The sequence below is a fragment of the Aethalodelphis obliquidens genome, unplaced genomic scaffold (assembly GCF_003676395.1).
Source record: "Aethalodelphis obliquidens isolate GAN/ISIS:26980383/991018 unplaced genomic scaffold, ASM367639v1 scaffold48, whole genome shotgun sequence".
NCBI lineage: Eukaryota > Metazoa > Chordata > Mammalia > Artiodactyla > Delphinidae > Aethalodelphis > Aethalodelphis obliquidens.
In genome coordinates this window covers 1,531,136-1,552,806 of record NW_020837992.1, presented here as the reverse complement: position 1 = coordinate 1,552,806, position 21,671 = coordinate 1,531,136, and the positions used below count along the sequence as shown (strand labels likewise).

The window sequence follows — 21,671 nt, the reverse complement described above, 5'->3', positions numbered from 1 at the left end:
TTGCAGGGGTTCCCTGGTGGCGCAGTGGTTGAGAGTCCGCCTGTCGATGTAGGGGACACAGGTTCGTGCCCCGGTCCGGGAAGATCCCACATGCCGCGGAACGGCTGGGCCCGTGAGCCATAGCCGCTGAGCCTGCGTGTCCGGAGCCTGTGCTCCGCAACGGGAGAGGCCACAACAGTGAGAGGCCCGCGTATTACAAAAAAAAAAAAAGAAAAAAAAAGCATCTGCCTTGCAATGCAGGGAATGCCGGTTCGACCCCCGGTGGGGGAACTAAGATCCCAAATGCCGCAGGGCAACTAAGCCCGTGCACTGCAACTACTGAGCCCTCGTGCCACAACTACAGAGCCCATGCGCTCTGGAGCCTGCGCGCCACAACTACTGAACCTGCGCACTCTGGAGCTCGTGCACCACAACTAGAGCCTGCGTGCCACAACTAATAAGCCTGTGCACCACAACTAGAGAGAAGCCTGCGCACTGCAACAAAGAGCCCACACGCCGCAATGAAAGATCCCGCGTGCTGCAACTAAGACCCAATAAATAAATAAATAAACATTAATAAAAAATAAAAGTCACCACCAAAAAATAAGAAACAGAGAGAAAAAAAGAAAGGTCTACATAGCCTTAATCCAAAACTTACCTTCTCTAGAATTTCTGCATTTACGCTGTGAGGTAGGCAGTGCGGGAATATTGCCTTCTTCAGTTCTTTTCCTGGAATTGGAACTTTCCTCTACACTTTGCTGAAAAGAAGGGAAAGGTGTCTCTCAGTGCAGTAGAAATGACTGTGACCAGGGGATGTAGCAGTTCCATTCTGGCTCACCAGTTAGTGTGCGACACAATGGGTTACGCACAAGAAAGGAAAACTCTGGAGTTCACAACAGTCATCAAATAAAGGCAACCTCTCCTCAACCCACTGTGGGGAAAAAAATCTGCACAAAAGGCCAAAATCTACTGTTAAAAACAGGTTATCAATATAAAGCCTCTAGCCTACACAAAATTAGGCATAATTCAGAAAAAAAGAACGTATACCAAGATGATCATAAAGTTTTCCCAGGTTTGGGGAAGCTTTAAGAAATGGCCTGACCTGAACTTAATTGCAACAAGCCTGTTAAAATTTAATAAAGCAATTTCCTCAGACACCTACATACCTACACCATCACACACACAGGCACATACAAACCCTAAGAAAATGCAACTGGAAGAACTGAAGATCAGAAGTGCTACATCCCAAGGAAAGATTCAGAGACTGGAACTCTGTTATGGGCAGAACAGAGAAGGTTCACTCTGTCCCTAGTCTGTGAACTCCCAAGAACCTTTCTTGTTAAATTCTTACCGCATTCAGGGAAAGGTCTTGGGAGTCCAAGATCATAGGTACAGAGAAGGGGCCACTCTGTACAACAAAAGAAGTCACCGTGTGGTGATTTTACCTTCAGTTGGTCTTGACTTGGAATATCCATACTGTGATCCTGTGCGAGAGCGAGAGTCTGAGCAGCATCTGGATAGCAAGTAAAACAAAAGGAAAACCTTCCCTGGTAATAACCATTCTTTCCACACCAAAAGGACCTCAGCAAACAACCCTGGAGCCAGGTTTGGTCCCTAAAGATGATTCTGACCGGCCAAGGCTTTCATCCAAAAGGAAAGGAAAAATGAAAACTAATAAAAATGGCATAGATCAAGAGAGGCTATTTTCAAAATATATTACCAAAATATAATCTGAAGAAAAATCAAAAATGACTAAAAAATGTTCTTCCATAGCACGCTTTCAAATTCAATACAGAAAGTGATTCCAAGCACGGAATAATGGAGAGTATTTTATCATCTATTCCTATAGGTGTGTTTCCAAATTTGCCTAACTTGTTAACAATAAGAAAAAAAATTTGGCTTTTTAATTTAATTTTTATTTTCAAGTGTTAAAGCTATACAGTATTATGAAATCTAAAAATCTGGGATTTTTCCCACTTGCTTTATGACACAATAGCATCCTCATGCATTCTAAGTGTCAATGATGATTTCACAGTTTAAATTCCCATCCCCTGAATATAGATTCGTTTTTTTAATCAACCAGTCTTATTTTTCCCAGTTTCTATAAACATTTCCTAAGAAGGAAGAAGTAGATAAAGTTTTTCTCAAGGCCAATAAAAAGAAGCAAAGGAAAGAATAACCTGAGAGAATTTCTTAGATAGAGAAAAATGTATTTCAAGGCCTTGAAAATTTTTCAAGCACAAAAGAAGATGAAAACTTAGCTACAGGAAAAAAAAAGATGCAGAAAATTTAATAACCTGGATCACTCATTATATGAGGCTATTTGTAACTATATGCACCCAAGTTAAGTCTATCATGGATTGGGTTCATCAGCTACTATAAGGTCCAGAAATAAGACACTTATGGAAAATGCCATCCTCATCCAATAAAGACTGCCAGAGAAAGAATACAGATCCTACAACTGGTCTGACAATTGAGCTGTTTGGCACAAAGCAAACACTTTCAAAACTGTAATTATAAAGAGCATTATTTCTAGAAGCATTTTTATAGATAAAATGGAGATACTGAGAGTTTCTTTCAAGAGCCAGCATTTTCTGACCACAGCAATCTTTCAAGATCAATTAATATACAATGCAGTGAAGCATTTCTTTAATAAAGTAATTTGATTACTGTCATTTCTAGTTCTATATACTACCTTAGGTTAAAACTATTTGAAGCAAAAAGAAATTATCGGAGAAAACTATAATGTTCAAGGAAATTTTAAAATAGATACAAAATTTGTCATATATATTTCATTTTATTAAAATACATGTGGAAATTTGGAGAAATGATTTATAAAGAACCACCTTCATTTCTTCAATCGTCAAAATAAAAGGTTTATCTCATTTGCAAAGGTATAAGATAGTTGATATGGAAGGTGCTTTTCTCATTTGCCTTTCAAATAAAACACATGCAACCCAATTTATGAAGATCAGCAGATGGCCAACCACAAGTACTAATGCAAGTTCAAGTCCAGAACAGACAACCACTCAAAATTACTTTGGGACAATTTCCTGGTTTTGATCACTGCACTACAGTTTTGTAAGATGTTACCATTTGGGGAATCTGGGTAAAGAGTATATGCAAATCTTTTTAATACCTTCATAACATTTTTGTAAGTGAAATTATTTCAAAGTGATAAATTAAAGAACAAAGAAAATGTTTCAAAGATTTAATGTTCAGATTTTTTAAATGTGTTAAAAAAATTAATTGAGGCAAATTCTGTTACTAGCAAGGGTTAAGGAGACATCAATGTGTGGCACAAAGGAAAGAGCAAGGACTGGACAGTCACAAATATCTGCTCTATCCCTTATCAGTGGCATCTCATCTTGGACAAGTTACTCATTCTATTAAAAAAAAAAAAAAAAAAAAAGCCCTCAGTTTCTTCATCTCCAGACCTTCCTCACAGGGCTGTTATGAGGATAAATTGAAATGTTTGCTACAGAAATGTTCACTTTAATATATGGCATGTTAAATTCTGCTGAGGAAGTGCAAGAAAGAAAATGAGAGAGAAAAAAAGTGAAAATTATACCCACTCTAGATATTCAGAGAACACATCAATCAGAAAGCAAATTTTAGTGAAAGAATAGATAAGCAAATATAAAATTATCTGTGTATTTCAAGCCTGTAGTGACTATCCCTGGAAAACCATACTATTTCACAAGTGACTGAATTTCAAATAAATGCTGTATCATTTGCAAGGCCTTCCCTCTCAAACAGAAATTTACAGCTGAGTGAAGTGGGCAAATGGCTCAGTGAAACCAAGAGGCTTCAAAATTCACTGTAAGTTCAAACTCACATTTCAATATGAGAGCAAAGTCTCTTTGCTCTCACTTTAAAGAGTAAATCTTTATTAGGAATGGATTTTTTTCAAACTATTTGTTTCAGTAAACTATTGAAAAATAACCTATCTAAAGGGATTACAAACTTGGGCTTTCTTCAAAGGACAACCTTACCTAAAATCTAATTTGAAACTCACAAAATGGCTTCATGTAGGAATGGAGAAAGAAGAAAGTTTCACTATTTGGAAATGAGTGAGAGTGTTACATTTTAGTTGTATCCAGTTTATTCACTTATCTCTAACACACCATACTTCAGATCCCAAAGCAGCCAGTTTCCTGCACATAACTAATAAACTAAACTCAAAGGGCAGTATTTAAAAGATATAAAATCAAGCAAAAGGTTAGACAAATTGGCATTCAAATAACAGAAAGCTAAAACCTTTAGGTGAAAAGTTCTCAGGGGGATCTTTATAAGATGGATCAGGGTGACACCACATAAGCCCACAGAATCTTAACATCACTGAAAGAGGGACAGGTAGACCTTACAGGGCTCTGATGTGATGCAACAGATATATAAAGCACCACCTATGAAACATTCTCAACAAAACATTTAACCTTGAATCTATCCAAGCACTATTTGTTTACCAAAAATAGAAGAGACAGAGAAACATGTTAAACAACATCACAAGGATACAATCTGCAAACTAGAATGTGGGAAATTCTACAAGACAAATCATCTATTTCTTCAACAAACAAATGACATAACAAAAGGAGGGTTAAGTTTTATAGATTAAAATTACTTAACAGACATATCAGCCAAAGGCAAAGTGTGGACTTTGTTTGGATCCTGATTTGAATAAGCCAAATGTAAAAAGACATTTCTGAAATAATGGGTTAACCATGCATGAACTGCCTATTGGATAGTATTATGGAGTTACTGTTTATTTTGTTTATTATGTTAATTTTGTTGGGTGTAATAATGGCATTGTAGTTGTGTTTGAAGGAAAAATGTCCTTATCTGTTAGAGATTTTTTTTTAAAAGCCTGTGTAGATGAAGCAAATATGGCAAAACATTAACAATTACTACATCTAAGAGGTGGGCATTAATTATACTAATCTCTATTTTCACTATATTTGAAAATTTTCACAATGAAAAGTCAAATAACACAGTAGTAACATTCTGTGTGACAGGTATCCCTCCCAGTCATGCCAAGACAGCATTCAATTTCCATCTTGATCCTCCTTGTTCTCCCATAATTTGCCCCCCTGAACTCAAAATTGTGATAAAGACTGAAGAAATATAATGAGACATACCTGTAGTAGCAGTAGATAAAGTGACAAGATTCTTTCTTAGCATATCATAGAGAGGGCTGTCAAAGAGATAAAATTAAAACTTAATCCCACGGTTTTCCGTTAACATGGCATCTCCCAACATTCTTTATAACATATGAAGAGGCAGAATATTTTCCCCAGAATAGATTTTATTAAATTATTTAAGCATCAACATGTTAATACCCAAGCCCTTGTGTTACTCTGCAACCATTTAAAAAAACGAATTTACGTTTTATTTCATAAGCTAACAGTAACCCAAGTGGGGAGATTTCCTTCAAGACTACTTCCTTCTAAGAACTGAGTTTTACATTTTATTGGGGAATGGAGGTGGGAGACTTAGAAGAAACAGTCATCACAAAACTATAGAGAGAATGAGAACAATGACTTCTCAACTACTAATTAGCTTTTGACTGTGTAAGTCAATAACCATACACCCTGTGCAGCTGGAGAATGCCATGCAACAGGTAAGAATAGCTCTAATATGATTCTTATGAAGCCCATCATTAACCTCAAACTGCCCAGCAATTCTACATTTCTCTCATCAGCTCACTCTTCCTCTCTATAACAACTGTTTCACAAAATTCTAATCTCGCCACATCAATCTCCCTCCTACCTAGGCCTTTACACATGATGTTCAATCTGCCAGAAGCTCTCCTTCAACCAGCTCCCTCTAACTAATTATCCTTCAGCTCTCAACTCAAATATCACTTCCTCAAGGAACCTTTCTTCCACCCCTAAGACCCTAAATCCCATCCTCCAACACAGCCTCATGTACCTCTTTTATGTAACACTTATCATAATATAATTTTACCATGTATTGATGTGATGATTCGATTAAGATGGGGAAGGGTGTCTACTGTCTCACTCTACTCTTTAAGCTCCATAAAATTAGACACTGTGCTGCTCACTACTATGTTCTCAGTGCCTGCAATCACCTGATATATGTAGGCCCAACAAATATTTTGTGGACTAAAAGATTAAATAACCATTAATAACCTATGGAGATTAAGTGGTTAGGTATAAGCACCCCGAAAAGATAAACAAACCCTCACTCTTTTTACCTTGGATCTTTCACAGAGAAGCTCTGACGACCTAGTAGCTCTCCCAAAAGATCTCCACCACAATATACCATATGCTGCTCCTGCTGATCATAAAGCTGCTTCACCATTATATACTGGCCTAGATAGTGCATGACCTACATGGGAACAACATACTATGAAGAGATCTGTCCAGCTGCTGCCCAAAACACAAATTAAATGAGGAGATAAGGTAAGTTAGTTTACCAGAGAAAGAGGTAACATATAATGAACATGACTGTCAGTGCTTGTGTAAGGGGTCCTACAAAAGGACAGTTGCCCCCAATTACTCGGTTCATCTACTTATTATCATTCTGGACACTATCAGACCCTTACTTTTTAGAATAAAAATGTACCAGTCTGATAATGAGAAAAAGTGGTGAATTTACTTAGTATCCCCTTAATGTTCTCACCAGTCCAAGTAAAGGGGTCTGTTCTATTACTAGAAGTAATAAACTTTAAATTTGCCTGGATCATAAAAATATTTTCCAAGTCCAGGGGCACATAACTACTATAGGCTTTGATGTATGTTCACTTAAGTCTTTTTGGCAAATGAAGTACAATGGTAATAAGCCATTAGCACTATAAGTGCATAAAACAGAATTTAAGTGTTTATCAAATAAAAATTTAGTCTACCTGACCTTTTTCACAGAGTTCACAAAATGGGAGGGAACACACACAAGTTCTTGATTCAAAATTTTTAAGTTATCCAATTTTCCTAATGTGATAGATTTTCCTCCAGGTGATAGATTTTTTTTTTAATTGCTTAATAGTTAAGTTCACTTAATGATAGTAATAATTTTATCACAGATCACAAACGGACCAAAGTAGCTATCTTTATCTTTAGGCCCTGACTTCCCAAGAATTATAAGATATTTGCACAAAAATTTTCCTAATACTGTTTCCATTATATTGAAGCAATGATGCTCTTAGGCTCCCATCCATCCCAGGCAACATGTCCCAATATTAACGGAGCTCTCATATCTAATCAAATATCTAGAGAAAAATAAGATGAGAAAGAACACCTACTATAAGAAAAAGGAGGAAAGTTTGTTTGTTTGTTTGTTTTTGGCCATGCCATGCGGCATGTGGGATCTTAGTTCCTAAACCGGGATTGAACCTGTGCCCCCTGCATTGAGAGCGTGGAGTCTTAACCACTGGACCACCGGGGATGTCCTGGAAGTTTTATATTTATGTCTGTCCAACTTCCAGAAAAAAATAAATCCACTACAAGTATACAAAACAAGATCTTCAAAAACACTACTCTGAATTTCTATATGCTACTATTCTCATTATACCATATTGCCTCAATGCACATACTGATAACCAATATTTAAAAATAAAAAACTAGGAAATTCCTCTTTATGCACCAAGTAGTGTCAAGATTCATAATAAAGAGCTTACTGTGTAAACTGACTCCGTCCAACATTTCCCCCATAAAACATATGTAATTAACTCTGTCTTAACTCAGGCAAACTCTGCCATGCTACTGAAGGAGACAGCATAATGCATTATAACAACTTTATTGATATAAAAATCCACACTTTAATAACAGTTTGGAAAAAAGTCTTACCAGAATTTTACATACAAAGTCCAAAATGACAAACTTAATTTAAAATGATAAAAGAAATATGAGTATTCAAGAAAATCTGAAATGCCTCCAGATTTGTTTCCTTGAGAGGTAGAATGACTCAGGAGCATAGCATTGCTAACAGCTTTTATGAAAAGTCAAAAAGAAGCTTGAGAATTTTGTTTACTCTGTTTAAGAAGGGTTCGATCTTCACCCTACTAAATCCAAGCAGTTCAAAGAGATTAACATTTTAATACTGAGTCTTTTCCACTTAAAGAATTCAATTTGTTTCTGTGTTAAAAGAAAACTTTAGAAACTAAATAAGTTATTTAAATGCATGTTTAAAATAACTCACAGTGCTCAAAAGAGTATCTGACAGATTTATAATGAAAAACTACTGCATTTAATTCCTGCCTCACAGCATATCTTGTAAATCATAGACAGTGTCTTTTTTTTTTTTTTTTTTTTTTGGCCACACCATGCGGCTTGCTGGATCTTAGTTCCCCAACCAGGAATCGAACCCATGCCCCCTGCAGTGGAAGCACGGAGTCCTAACTACTGGACTGCCAGGAAAGTCCCTCGATGGTCTTTAAAATACAACAAAAGATGCCTCTCCAGTACCACAGGAATAGAACTTCCTTTCTTAGGCCTGATTTCAGAACTAAACATTCATAGGCTTCTATTATACTTCTCAGCTTTTCTTTAAGCTGAGAATTTTCTTTGATGGCTTACCTCTTTAACAGTGAACATTTCACCTTGTGCACCTGCTGCCTGCAAAATCTTCAGAAGTGGCAGTTTTGGTCGTACCTGATATAAACATAAAATAAATTTGCTATTTACTTTTCAATTAGACTGGTTTCTGAGCCCCAAGGGAAAAACAAATCTCCTTAAACTTTTTTTTAACAAACCCTGGTTCATACTTAGCATCTAATAACTACAGAAGATCAGTCTATTACTTGTTAACTTCCTGAAAAATCACGTTTTCAAAAGGCAGCACATTCACACCCACTAGGATGGCTATAATAACAGGAAAAAAGAAAAGAAAAAAATAACCAGTGTTGGCGAGGATGTAAAGGAACTGGAACCCTTGAGCACTGCTAGGGGGAATGTAAAATGGTGCAGCTACTGTGAAAAATGGTTTGGCAGTTACTCAAAGAGTTAAGCATAGAATTACCATATGACCCAGCAGTTCCACTCCTAGGTATATATCCAAAAGAACCAAAACCAGGGACTCAAACAAATATTTGTACACCACTGTTCATAGCAGCATTATTCATAATAGCCAAAAGATGGAAACAACCTAAATACCACTGACAGATGAATGGATAAACAAGATGTGGTATATACATACAAGGAATAGTGACTTTGTTTGCCATCTCCTGACTCTGATTATACAGTCTGTCTTTAGTCACAGAATTTAATTTTTTTCATTTTATATGATCAAATTTGTCTCTCTCATCCTCTTACAGCCTCCTTGGTTTTGTCTTTTTTTTTTTAATATTTATTTATTTGGTTGCACTGGTTGTGGTAGGCGGGCTACTTTGTTGCGGCATGCAAACTCTTAGTTGCGGGATGCATGTGGGATCTAGTTCCCTGACCAGGGATCAAACCTGGGCCCCCTGCATTGGGAGCATGGAGCCTTAGCCACTGCAGCAGGGAAGTCCCTCCTTGGTTTTGTCTTATTTAAGGTCTCTCTTATTCTAAAGTTTCAAAATACTTCCTAAATTTTCTTCTAATATTTTTTATCATTTCACTTTTTACATTTAAATCTTTATCTCTCCGGAATTTGTTTTTGTACAAGGTTTGAGGTCTTCATTTGCTTCCTTTCAGGGATGGCCAATTAAGTCAAAACCATTTATTACATAAGCCACATTTTCCCCCATCAAATCAAATTCCATCTTTATCATAAATTAAGGTACATAATATATATATGGTGCAATGTTTATGAAACCACAAAACAAAATTATGTATTTTATGTTAGAGGAAAAGATCTGGAACAAGACACACCAAATTGATAATAGTGTTATCTCAGAGGGAAGGGACTTAGGCAGAAGAAGGGAGGAGATGATCAAAGGAATCTCTACAGATAAATACTTTATAAATACATGATAAAGACTGAATTTTTTATAAGAATACACTTACTATATTTACAATTTAAAACTGATTTTTAAAGAAAACAAATTATATACAATGAAGTGAGAAGGAAGACAAATATATAACTTGGCCCCAAATCCTCCACTAGCCATCCATACCCTAAAACAGGATAGGTGTTTAAAATGTGCCATTTTGAGCAATCTGTAACCTCCAAGTATTTATTTAATCAATGATCAATTCAAATTTATAAGCATTGATACTGTTTACTAGTTTCCCTAATATGACATTTAAAAAAGGAATCTTTTCTGCTCTGAATGAAATCCTACAGTCAGTGAAGTCAGTTACATGACCCAATTTAATTTTTAAAAACTTAAAGAAAAATAGGAATGCCTAAAAATAAGTTACCTGATTGGTTTGTTCTGGAGAGATCCTGCAAGCACTGTCAGATGTTGAACAATGGGCAGAGGTGGAAAATGTTGTCATTTTGGCAGTGGTGAAATGAAGTCTGCTGATAAATCTAAAAGGAAAAAAATTGTAAAAATCTCTTCTAAAGTAGAAAATTCTCTTTAGGATTTACAAAAAAAGCAACCAGCAGAAGTAAAAGAAACACATATATCACAGCACCCTACACAAGTGCAATGTACCCATGCTGAGGTTCTTGTTACCCTTCTGATCACTTTCTAGTTCAGATCCTGCAAAAAACTGAAGAGCTTCACTAAGAATAAGAACCATCTATACTTCCCTCAAGTGAAGCCTGCAAGAGAAACAGGTTCAGGCATGCTCCAACCTCTACACTGATGATAATGAGTAAACTGTTTTGGCTGAAAGTGAAATTTGCAATCATTACCTCCCCAGTTCTCTGGTATCTCCTCCTCTCTTGGACAGTGCTCAAGAGCACCCCCTAGGAGACAGATGCAGGGCTGGGGGAATTACCAAGATTAAGTAATAGATTTAAAGACTCCAAGAGCACCAAGGAAAACCTCTGCAACATGTTGCAACATGTCTTGGCAAGAGACCACAGGAAAGTCAGAGTCAAAATATTCAGTATCAGTTAAAGCAGCTTTTAAAATGTGCCAAGCCCAAAGAGTAAATACCTAAAAAGAGTAAATACCTAAATACCTATAAAATGGGTTGAACCAAGGTGGACATACATCATCAAAGGAAAGATATAGCATGAACTGAAATAAAGGGTAAGGTTTAATTAAAGTTTTTCACCTTTAACTTTTGTCCTTAAAAAAAAAAAAGCTATAGAGAAGGAAAATAAATTTTTAAATAAACTTGAGTTTACCTTCAGAACTTTTTCTAGTAAAAAGGTGACAAAAGTCAGTGAAATTTATAAATAAAAAAATCAACAGAGCCTGGGGACTTCTCTGGCAGTCCAGTGATTAAGCCTTCGCCTTCCAATGAGGGGGGTGTGGGTTCAATCCCTGGTCGGAGAGCTAAGATCCCACATGCCTCCCCATCAAAAATCCAAAACATAAAACAGAAGCAATATTGTAACAAATTCAATAAAGACTTAAAAACTGGTCCACATTGTAAAAAAAAAAAAATCAACAGAGTCTGGTTTACAGCTAACAAGGTTCCTCACTCTTCTGAGAAGACTTATTAATGACAACAAAGTATAAATTCAACCCTCCTTCTGAGACAGGAAGGGGGCAGGGCACAACTGTTAGGTAAAACACTGACTGAAACTGCCCACCCTGGCCAAGCAAAGCAGTAACAATTTGCATGAGTTATTTTAGGACAGGAGATCCTTGGTAAGGAACTATCAAGCCACCACCAACCGGAATAATATGGGAAAGGTCAAGAGGAGAGAGGAGACGCCAGTCCACGTCCTACTAACCTCCTAGAATCCTCCTCGCTGGAATCCATCTTGGCTGAGCGGTTGCGCGCCACCAGAAAGGACCCTGAGTCAAAATGACTGGCCAACCCGGAAACTAATCCCATCACCATAAAACCCAAGACTGAAAGCCACTTGTGGCAGAGCAGTCCTCCTGAGTTCCCTTACCCTCCTACTCTGTCCGGGCGTCCCTTCCCAATGAAGTCTCTTGCTTTGTCAGCACGTGTGTCTACTCAGACAATTCATTTCTGAGTGTTAGACAAGAGCCCACTCTCGGGCCCTGGAAGGGTTCCCCCTTCCTGCAACACAACCTTTGAAAGAATGGCACAGCCTAAGAACCTGACATAAACTGGTTAGAACCAACTAGGTCCAAGATGGAGGACAAGTTGACTTCCACTAGACCTTGAGCCTCAGTATACACTCATTGTAACACATCAGCAAGCTAAATGACACACCCACAGGTACCATGACAGTTCTAAGGCCAACCATAAAGGTCAAAAATTGGTGGCCCAATTCCTGAAAATCCCCACCCCTTCCCCAATATAGCTGGAATACTCCTCCCACTCATTAGCCTATAATATTACCCACCCCTATAAAAACTGACAACCCCATACCCTGGTGCCTCTCTCACCTTCCGAAATGGCCCACACTCTCTCTACGGAGTGTGTTTCTCCCTGAATAAATCATCTTTCATTTTACTACGGCTTGCTCTTGAATTCTTTCCTGCGCAAAGCCAAGAACCCACACTCGGACTTGCCTGAGACCTGGGACATGACCATCCTCTCATGCCCCACTCTCTTTCCTGCAACACTTCTATCAGCTTCCCTTGCTACAAAATGGGAAGTCAAACAGGATACAAGCATAACTTGTAGGGATTTTTTGTAAATTTATTTATTTGTTTGTTTATTTTTTGGCTGTGCTGGGTCTTCGTTGCTACTCGTGGGCTTTCTCTAGTTGTGGCGAGTGGGGGCTACTCTTCGTTGCGGTGCGTAGGTTTCTCATTGCAGTGGCTTCTCTTGTTGTGGAGCACAGGCTCTAGGTGCTTGGGCTTCATTAGTTGTGGCACACAGGCTCAGTAGTTGTGGCGCACGGGCTTAGTTGCTCCGTGGCATGTGGGATCTTCCTGGACCAGGGCTCAAACCTGTGTCCCCGGCACTGGCAGGCAGATTCTTAACCACTGTGCCACAAGGGAAGTCCCATAACTTGTCATTTTAAAGCAAATAGCGTTTAACTGGCATTTCAAACCTTACTAAAAAAAAAAAACTCATCTTGAGGACAAACATATGGACACCAAGGGGGGAAAGCGGTGGGGGGGGTGATGTGATGAATTGGGCGATTGGGATTGACATGTATACACTGATGTGTATAAAATTGATGACTAATAAGAACCTGCTGTATAAAAACATAAATAAAATAAAATTCAAAAATTAAACAAGAACAAAAACAAAAAACACCTCATCTCCCTAAACCTGCTAGTGCTATAGTCTCCCCCATCTCATTAAATGGCAGCTCCATCCTTCCAGTTGCTCAGGTCAATGACCGTGAAGTTATCCTCAATTCCTTTTTTTTCTCACACTTCACACCCAGTCTATGAATAAATTCTGAAGCTCTATCTTCAATATATATCCAAAATCAAAGCATTTCTCACTACCTCCGTCATTACTACACTAACCAAACTGCCCATCTCTGAACTGCCTTAGCTCGTAAAGGTTTTCTTGCTTCCACCCTTGCCCCTCTGGCTCCTAACCTCCTCCTTTTGTCTTTGCTCAAAATGTCATTTTATCAATGAGGCCACACATTTTAAATGTGACCACACATTTTAAAAACTGCTACTCCCAGCCCCCAGTATTCCCTATCTCCTTCCCTGCTTTATTCTTCTTTTCTTCACTGTCCTTGTTACCAACCAACACAGTATATACATTTTAATTTTTATCATGTAAAACATAAGCTGTAAGTGGGAAGGGATTTCTATTTATTTGTTCATTAATATATTCCCAGTGCCTAAACTGTCAATTATGTACATGGTAGAACAACACGATGGATACAAATATTAATAATAGTTTGGACAATTTCCAAAAATGGCCCCCAATAAACCACATCTCCCAACTGGCTACTCTACTGGTGACCACACAAAAAGGCCACGTGGAGAGGCTCAGTCATCCAGCTGAGCTCAGCTTTCCAACCATACCCTCCAAAGTATCACACATCTTGGGACATTCCAGCCTCAGGTGACACCTAACTCCAGCTGCATGACAGACTACAAGCGAGACCACCAGAACCAACGCATAGAATGGGATGTTCATCCCACAGAACTCAGCACATAGCATCATAAGAAATAAATGGCAAAGACTTATATAGAGCTTAATCTGTACCAGCACATATATTAATCTGTTTAATACTTAAATAATCCTATGATGTAGGCACTATTATTATCCTTACTTTATAAATGAAGCAAGAGAAGCACAGGGACATTATTTGCCCAAGATCACACAATTAGGAAACTGCTGAAGTCAAGATTTTAAACTCAGAACAGCTCTGAAGTCCCCACTTAGCAATATTTTTTTCCCATTAGACTTCAAGTACACAGAATTAATCACAATTCTTTCCTTCAATACATACTCTCATTGTTCATCCACACATGGCCCACTTTTACTTGAGTTTTCTTAATAATGCAATAAACATCCACAAACTAGGACTCTGGCAACAGTCTATATTTACCCATAAGATTCCCCCTCCCATTCCCCTGCCTCCTCCCAACAATCATCCTGAATTGTTTTGATTTTCTTCCCTTCCTTTTTATGCACTTTACTGCATCAAAATGGAATCCTAAAAAGTACATATTTTCAGTTTAGCTGCTTTTAACTCACAAAAAAGGAAGTATGTTGTATGTAATTTTAGGAATTTTTGTTTCACTAAAATAAATTCCTACTTCCCTGTCACTTGAGTTCCTTCATATAACATAAAAATTTACCATTTTTTAAAATTTTATTGAAGAATAGTTGATTTACAATGTTGTGTTTAATTTCTGCTGTACAGCAAAGTGACTCGGTTACACATATATAAATTCTTTTTCATATTCTTTTCCATTATGGTTTATCACAGGATACTGAATACAGTTCCCTGTACTATACAGTAGGACCTTGTTGTTTATCCATTCTATATATAATAATTTGCATCTGCTAATCCCAAACTCCCAGTCCTTCCCTTCCCTACCCCATTACCATTTTTAAATTTACAATTCAGTGACATGAAGTACATTCACAATGTTGTACACCATCACCACTATGCATCACCAGAACTTTTTCATCACCACAAACTGAAACTCTGTACTCATAAAACAATAACTCCTCACTATCCCCTCTCCCCAGAGACCCTGGTAACCACTACCCTACTTTCTGTCTCTATGAATATGCCCATTCTAGGTACCTCATATAAATGAAATCATACAATATTTGTCCTTGTGTCTGGCTTATTTCATTTAGCATAATGTTTTCAATGTTCATCCATGTCATAGCGTATTTTATTCTTTATTTACTTTGCTGTATATTTCCAGTGTGTGATGGACATTTGAGTTGTTTCTAGGCTTTCACTATCATGAATAGTGCTATTAACGTTCTTCTATATGTGCCAAAAAGTATCTCATGGGCATATCTACAAGACAGATTGCTGGGTTATAGCATATATGAATATTCAACTTTAGGATCTGACACCAAACTGTCCTCAAAGTGTTTGTACCAATTTATAATCCTATCAGCAATGTATAAGATACCCTGTGAATCTACCTCCTTTCCAACATCTAATGTCCTAAGACTTTTTAATTTTTCCCAATCAAATAGGTATGGGCTTGGTCTACAGTTCCCTGATCACTAATGATGCTATCTCTTTACATGCTTATCAGCCATATGTGTTTCCTCTTCTGTGAAATGTGTTGTCTTTTACACACTTTTCAAATTGATTTTGTTATACTTACTGATTTGTAATAGTTCTATATATATTTTTAATATTAACCCTTTGTCAATTGGATGTCCTGCAAATATCTTCTCCCATTTTTTAACCTCCTTTCCATTTTCTAGAAGGTGGAAAAATCTTTTTGAGCAAAAACTTAATTTTAATTAAGTCAAATTTATATTTATCAATCTTCTATTTTTTAGTCAATGATCTCTGCCTGGGTTAAACAATCTTTTACTCTCCAAGGTCTCATTTTCACCTAGACTGTCTACTAAGATTTGTGTGTGTGTGGGAGGGGGATGTCTACTAAAACTTTTAAATTTTTGTTTATGGCATTTAAACCCTTAATCCGTCTAGAGTTGACTTTTTTCTTTTTAGAGGTCAGTTTTATTCTTTTTCTATATGGATGGCCATTTTTTTCCCAGCTGAATTTATTGAACATGACCTTCTTGACTGACAGCCACCTTTGTCGTGTATCAACATGCATGAGTGTTTATGAGTTTTCTATTCTAGTCCACTGGTCTGATCTTCCTGTCTATACAATTTGACACTTTTTTTTTAAGTTTATTTTTTAAAGTTTTTTTGGCTGCACTGGGTCTTCGTTGCTGCACGTGGGCTTTTCTCTAGTTGCAGCAAGCGGAGGCTACTCTTTGTTGCGGTATGCGGGCTTCTCATTGCCGTGGCTTCTCTTGTTGCAGAGCACAGGCTCTAGGTGCGTGGGCTTCAGTAGTTGTGGCTCACCAGCTCTAAAGCACAGGCTCAGTAGTTGTGACTCACGGGCTTAGTTGCTCGGCAGCATGTGGGATCTTCCCGGACCAGGGCTTGAACCTGTGTCCCCTGCATTGGCAGGCAGATTCTTAACCACTGCTCCACCAGGGAAGCCCCTGACACTATCTTAATTCTTCTATCTTATCAGGAGTCTTGCCATCCCACAGGGCAAGTCTTCCCCTCCCATTCCTTTTTAGAAGTGACCAGCTATTCTTGGGTCCTTAACTCTTCTATATAAAATTTAGCATCATCAAGTTTCATGAAAATCCCTGTTGGGATTATGAATGAAATTACATTTAATATATAGATCAAACTGTTTTTCAATTCATTAACATGACACATTCCTCTATTAAGATCTTATTTAATATCTCTTAGAAAAGTTGTACAATTTTCCCTTTAGAGGTCTAGCACATTTGTGTTAGACTGATTTCTAAAGTTGATATTGATACTACTGTGATGCCTTCTCTTCCACTGCTTTTTAGTGGTTTTTGCATATGTACAGAAATACAAGTGACTTTCAATAATCTTATATCCAGTCACCTGCTAAACTTACGTAATTATTTTTAATAACTTGTCTGTGGATCCTTCTGTTTTCTATGTAAATGACCATATCACCTGCAGATAAAATTTTATTCCTTCCTTTCCAATTCTTGTGCCTCTAATTTCTTCTACTCATCTTACATTACTGTTTAGGACTGTCAATACAATGTTGAGTACACACGGTATCAGGCATTTTTGTCTCTGATTTTAAAGGGAGTGCTTCTAATGTTTCCCTACATAACATGTTTTCTCTATTTTTTTCTTATGGTTATTCTTTATCATCTTGAAAGGGTTCCTTTTGCTCCTCATTAAGAATATATCATGGGGACCTCCCTAGTGGCACAGTGCATAAGATCCCGAGTTCCCAATGCAGGGGGGTCAGGGTTTGATCCCTGATCAGGGAACCAGATCCCATATACATGCTGCAACTAAGAGTTCGAATGACACAACTAAGGAGCCCACCTGCCACAACTAAGACCCAGTGCAACCAAATAGATAAATTTTTTTAATGTGGTTAAAAAAAATTTTAAAAAGAAGAATGTATCATGGACATACACACTACTACATACAAAATAGATAACAAGGCCCCACTGTATAGCACAGGGAACTATACTCAGCATTTTGTAATAACCAGTAAGGGAAAAGAATCTGAAAAAGAATATATATGTAACTGAATCACTGTGTTGTACACCTGAAACTAACACAACATTGTAAATCAACTATACTTCAACAAAATAAATTTTTTTAAAAAAAGGATTATATCATGGAAGAGTGATTTAGAAAATGCTTTTTCTGCACCTATCAAAATGATCATGATTTTTTTGGTTTTTTAATCTATTAATGTGGTAAATTTTGAATTTCATTTATGGATTTTCTAATATAGATATCCTTGCACACCTGAGATAAATCCAACTTGGTTTTGGATATTATCCTTTTTTGCATACTGTTGGTTTTGATTTGCTAATATTTTGTTTAGGTTGTAAAGTCTCTGCTGGTGAATGAAATAAGTCTGTTATTTTCCACTGTCAAGTTTTTGTCTCATTTGGATGTCAGGGTTAGCTGGCAAATAGTCCCTATTTGTCTATTGCCTGAAAAAAAATTCTATAACAAAATTGAGATGTTCTAGTCTTTGAAAGATTTCTGACCTATAAAACTTATAAAACTTATAAAACCCAGTGCTTTCTTTGTGGAAAGATTTATGTATGTATGTATTTATGGCTGTGTTAGGTCTTCGCTGCTGTGCGCGGTCTTTCTCTAGCTGCAGCGAGCAAGGGCTACTCTTCGTTGTGGTGCACAGGCTTCTCATTGTGGTGGCTTCTCTTTGGTGCAGAGCACAGACTCTAAGTGCACGGGCTTCAGTAGTTGTGGCACACGGGCTCAGCAGCTGTGGCTCATGGGCTCTAGAGCGCAGGCTCAGTAGTTGTGGCACAAGTGCTTAGTTGCCCCGTAGCATGTGGGATCTTCCTGGAGCAGGGCTCAAACCCGTGTCCCCTGCATTGGCAGGCAGATTCTTAACCACTGCGCCACCAGGGAAGTCCTGTGGGAAGACTTTTAACTGCTGCTTTAGCTTAACAAATATTAGATTATTCAAGCTTTTTTCTTCTTCCATTTTGTCTAAGTCTTCAAAATTGCTGGCATATAGTTGATAGCATTCTTTTCATCTTTATTTAGTGGACAGTTGCATCCTTCTTTCCATTCGTGATATTGTTTAACATATCTTATTACTTCTTCTACTTTAAAAAATTTATTCTGTTCATTTCCTGATTATTATAAATTAGACACTTAGTTTACTCCTTTTATAATCGAATATTTAAGGCTAAAAATTCCTTCCCCCTCCTACCCCAGCACTACTTTTTTATTCAGCTCATAGGTATTGATATATAAAGTCTTCATTCTCATTCAGCTGTAGGTATTTTTAAATTTCCATAATTTATTTAATCCATGAATTATATAGCTATGCCTATGTATACTGTATTTCTCAAATGTATGTTTTTGTGATTAACCACTAATTTAGCAACACAGTGGGAGAGATCACCCTCTGCATAAAACTTGATCTTTGAAATTGTTACGGCTTTCACCATGGTCTAGTTGATGATCAATTCCATACTAAATGCGTGCAAAACTCTATGTTCATTAGGTTAAGCTTGTTGGTTTTTTACACTCTTCTATTTCTGCCAATCTGTCAGCTTGACATACAATTAATTAAGAGATGTAATGAAATCTCCCACCATGATGGTGGATCTCTCCATTGATCCCAGTGTAGTTCTACCAATTTCACTTCATCTGTTGTAAGGATTTTTAATCAGAGGCATTCATGCTTTAAACTGCTATATCTTCTTGGTGAGTGATTAATATATAGTGATTATAATTATGTAGTGTTTCTTTCCATCCCAATTAAGACATTCTGTCTTCAAGTATATTTTATCTTGTATTAGTATGGTCATGCCAACTTTCTTTTAGTTAGTACTTCCAGGCATGTATTTCCCCAATCTTTTAATTTCAATTTTTGCATGCCCTTAAACTTTTGGCGTGCCCTTGTAAAAAGCATATATCTGGATTTTGAGTTTTTTAATCCAATTTGTCAATTTTTATCTTTGGTGAATTTAGTCCATTTAATGTAATTGATATCTATAAATCTTCTCTTCCATCTTTTTTCTTTTCTTTTTTTTTTTAAGAACAAGTTTTGGAATGTCCAAAGAGTTTCTTTCTTTTTTTTTTTTAAATATTTACTTATTATTTGGTTGCACCGGGTGGGCTCCTTAGTTGTGGCTCACCAGCTCCGTAGTTGCAGCACGTGGGCTCCTTTGTTGCGGCATGCAAACTCTTAGTTGCGGCATGCATGTGGGACCTAGTTCCCTGACCAGGGATGGGACCTGGGCCCCCTGCATTGGGAGCATGGAGTCTTAACCACTGTGCCATCAGGGAAGTCTCCCCCACTTTTTTTTTTTAATATTTATTTATTTATTTGGCTGCACGGGGTCTTAGTTGTGGAACTTGGGATCTTTCAGTTGTGGCATGTGGGATCTAGTTCCCTGACCAGGGATCGAACCCCGGTCCCTGCACTGGGAGCTCCAAGTCTTAACCGTTGGACCACCAGGGAACTCCCTGTCTCTACCATCTGAATTTAGCATTCTAGTTCGTCCTACTCTTCCTTTTACCTTTCTTAAAATTGTATCTCTGTCTCCCTGCTAATAAGATATGAACTTCAGCATGATATCATTTGGACTTTAAATTCTGGGGCAGATATCTTTTCCCCTCTCTTGAATTTTCCTTTTCTCTCTTTTTTTTTCCCCTTTGGCCTTAGCCTTTACAACAATAAATGATAACAAGGTATCTGATTACCTTTATTTCATATATCTCTTGTAACATTTTCTGGATTTGAATCTCTCAGTACTTCATCTAGAACTGTCTTCAATGTGGGCCTTTAGGTGGCAAGGCTTCCAATACTTCATATGCCTGAAAATATCTGTATCATCCCCTCCTATTTAAATAAATGTGGTTAGGTATAAAACTCTAAGTTTCCCTACAAAACCCTAAAAACACTTTTGTCTTCTTGCATTTAGCAATGTTGTTCAGAACTCTGATGTCAATTCAATTTTTGCTCCTTTGTGTGTGATCTGTTCTTTCTCTCTGAGGCTCCTACAATTTTCTTTTGTTGTGATACACTTAAATTTCACTATAATATGTCTAGAAGTGAGTTTTTCCTGACCTCTTATTTTTAGCACTCTAAGAAACCCTTCCATCTGGGGACTTTCTTTTTCCTTTTTAATTCTAAAAGAGAACAATTTTTCCATTATTTCTTCAATACTTCCTCCTTTCCATTTTTATTTCTCTAAGATTCCTATTATTCAGATGTGAGTACCTCTACATCTATTCTCCTTATCTTTTAACTTTTCATTTATATGTTTTTTTCTTTGTCCTTTTCTCCTTTGTTCTGGGAGTTTTCCTCAATCTAGAATTCTAATTCACTCAATTGTATCCATTCTGTTACATCCATCTGATGTGATGTTCTTTATTTCAACCACTATATTTTTCAAGGCTACTATTTCTGCTTGGTTCTATCAGCCTCTGCTTATTCTTGTTTCAAGTTGTTAATATCATCCCTACTTCCTCTAGAATGATTATCAGTCTAACTTTAAACTTTCTTTAAAATTTTATTTTATTTATTTATTTTTGGCTACATTGGGTCTTCATTGCTGTGCACAGGCTTTCTCTAGTTGCAGCGAGAGAGGGCTACTCATCGCAGTGGCTTCTCTTGTTGCAAAGCACGGGCTCTAGGTGCACGGGCTTCAGTAGTTGTAGCACACAGGCTCAGTAGTTGTGGCACACAGGCTCAGTAGTCATGGCGCATGGGCTTAGTTGCTCCACGGCATGTGGGATCTTCCCAGACCAGGGCTCAAACCTGTGTCCCCTGCATTGGCAGGCAGATTCTTAACCACTAAGCCACCAGGGAAGCCCTAACTTTAAACTCTTGATCCATCTGTTCTATTACTTATGTTCCAATGAAGCCTATATATTGTTCTCCTATTGAAATACCTGTGCTCTTCAACACTGTTATTTTTCCCTAGAGGACAGCAGCTATTCTGATTGGCAAAGCATAAGGGAGAAGACCAAATTCCAGCCAAAATCAGCCACAGTAAGCTGGAGTAAGGTAGGAAATGAACACTAAAGTAGAAAATCCCAAGCACCAGATAACCACAATC

At 37.5% G+C, this 21,671-nt stretch overlaps 1 protein-coding gene across 9 annotated transcripts in view; it reads right to left on the bottom strand.

Annotated features, from left to right (window-relative positions):
- Positions 1-21,671, bottom strand: part of MDM4 (MDM4 regulator of p53) — a 40,368-nt gene that overhangs the window by 14,327 nt on the left and 4,370 nt on the right. For 3 of the 9 annotated variants that reach the window (XM_027082718.1, XM_027082714.1, XM_027082716.1), the window contains exons 2-7: positions 10,278-10,389; positions 8,511-8,585; positions 6,194-6,327; positions 5,115-5,170; positions 1,425-1,492; positions 638-737 (exon numbers count right to left, since the gene is read on the bottom strand). In XM_027082718.1, the coding sequence (XP_026938519.1) occupies positions 638-737; positions 1,425-1,492; positions 5,115-5,170; positions 6,194-6,327; positions 8,511-8,585; positions 10,278-10,355 (511 nt within the window). In that variant the 5' untranslated portion in view covers positions 10,356-10,389. Of the gene's footprint in view, positions 1-637; positions 738-1,424; positions 1,493-5,114; positions 5,171-6,193; positions 6,328-8,510; positions 8,586-10,277; positions 10,390-10,516; positions 11,250-21,671 lie in introns of those variants that run through there. The other 6 variants (XM_027082719.1, XM_027082721.1, XR_003427945.1 and 3 more) reach the window with 4 other exon arrangements.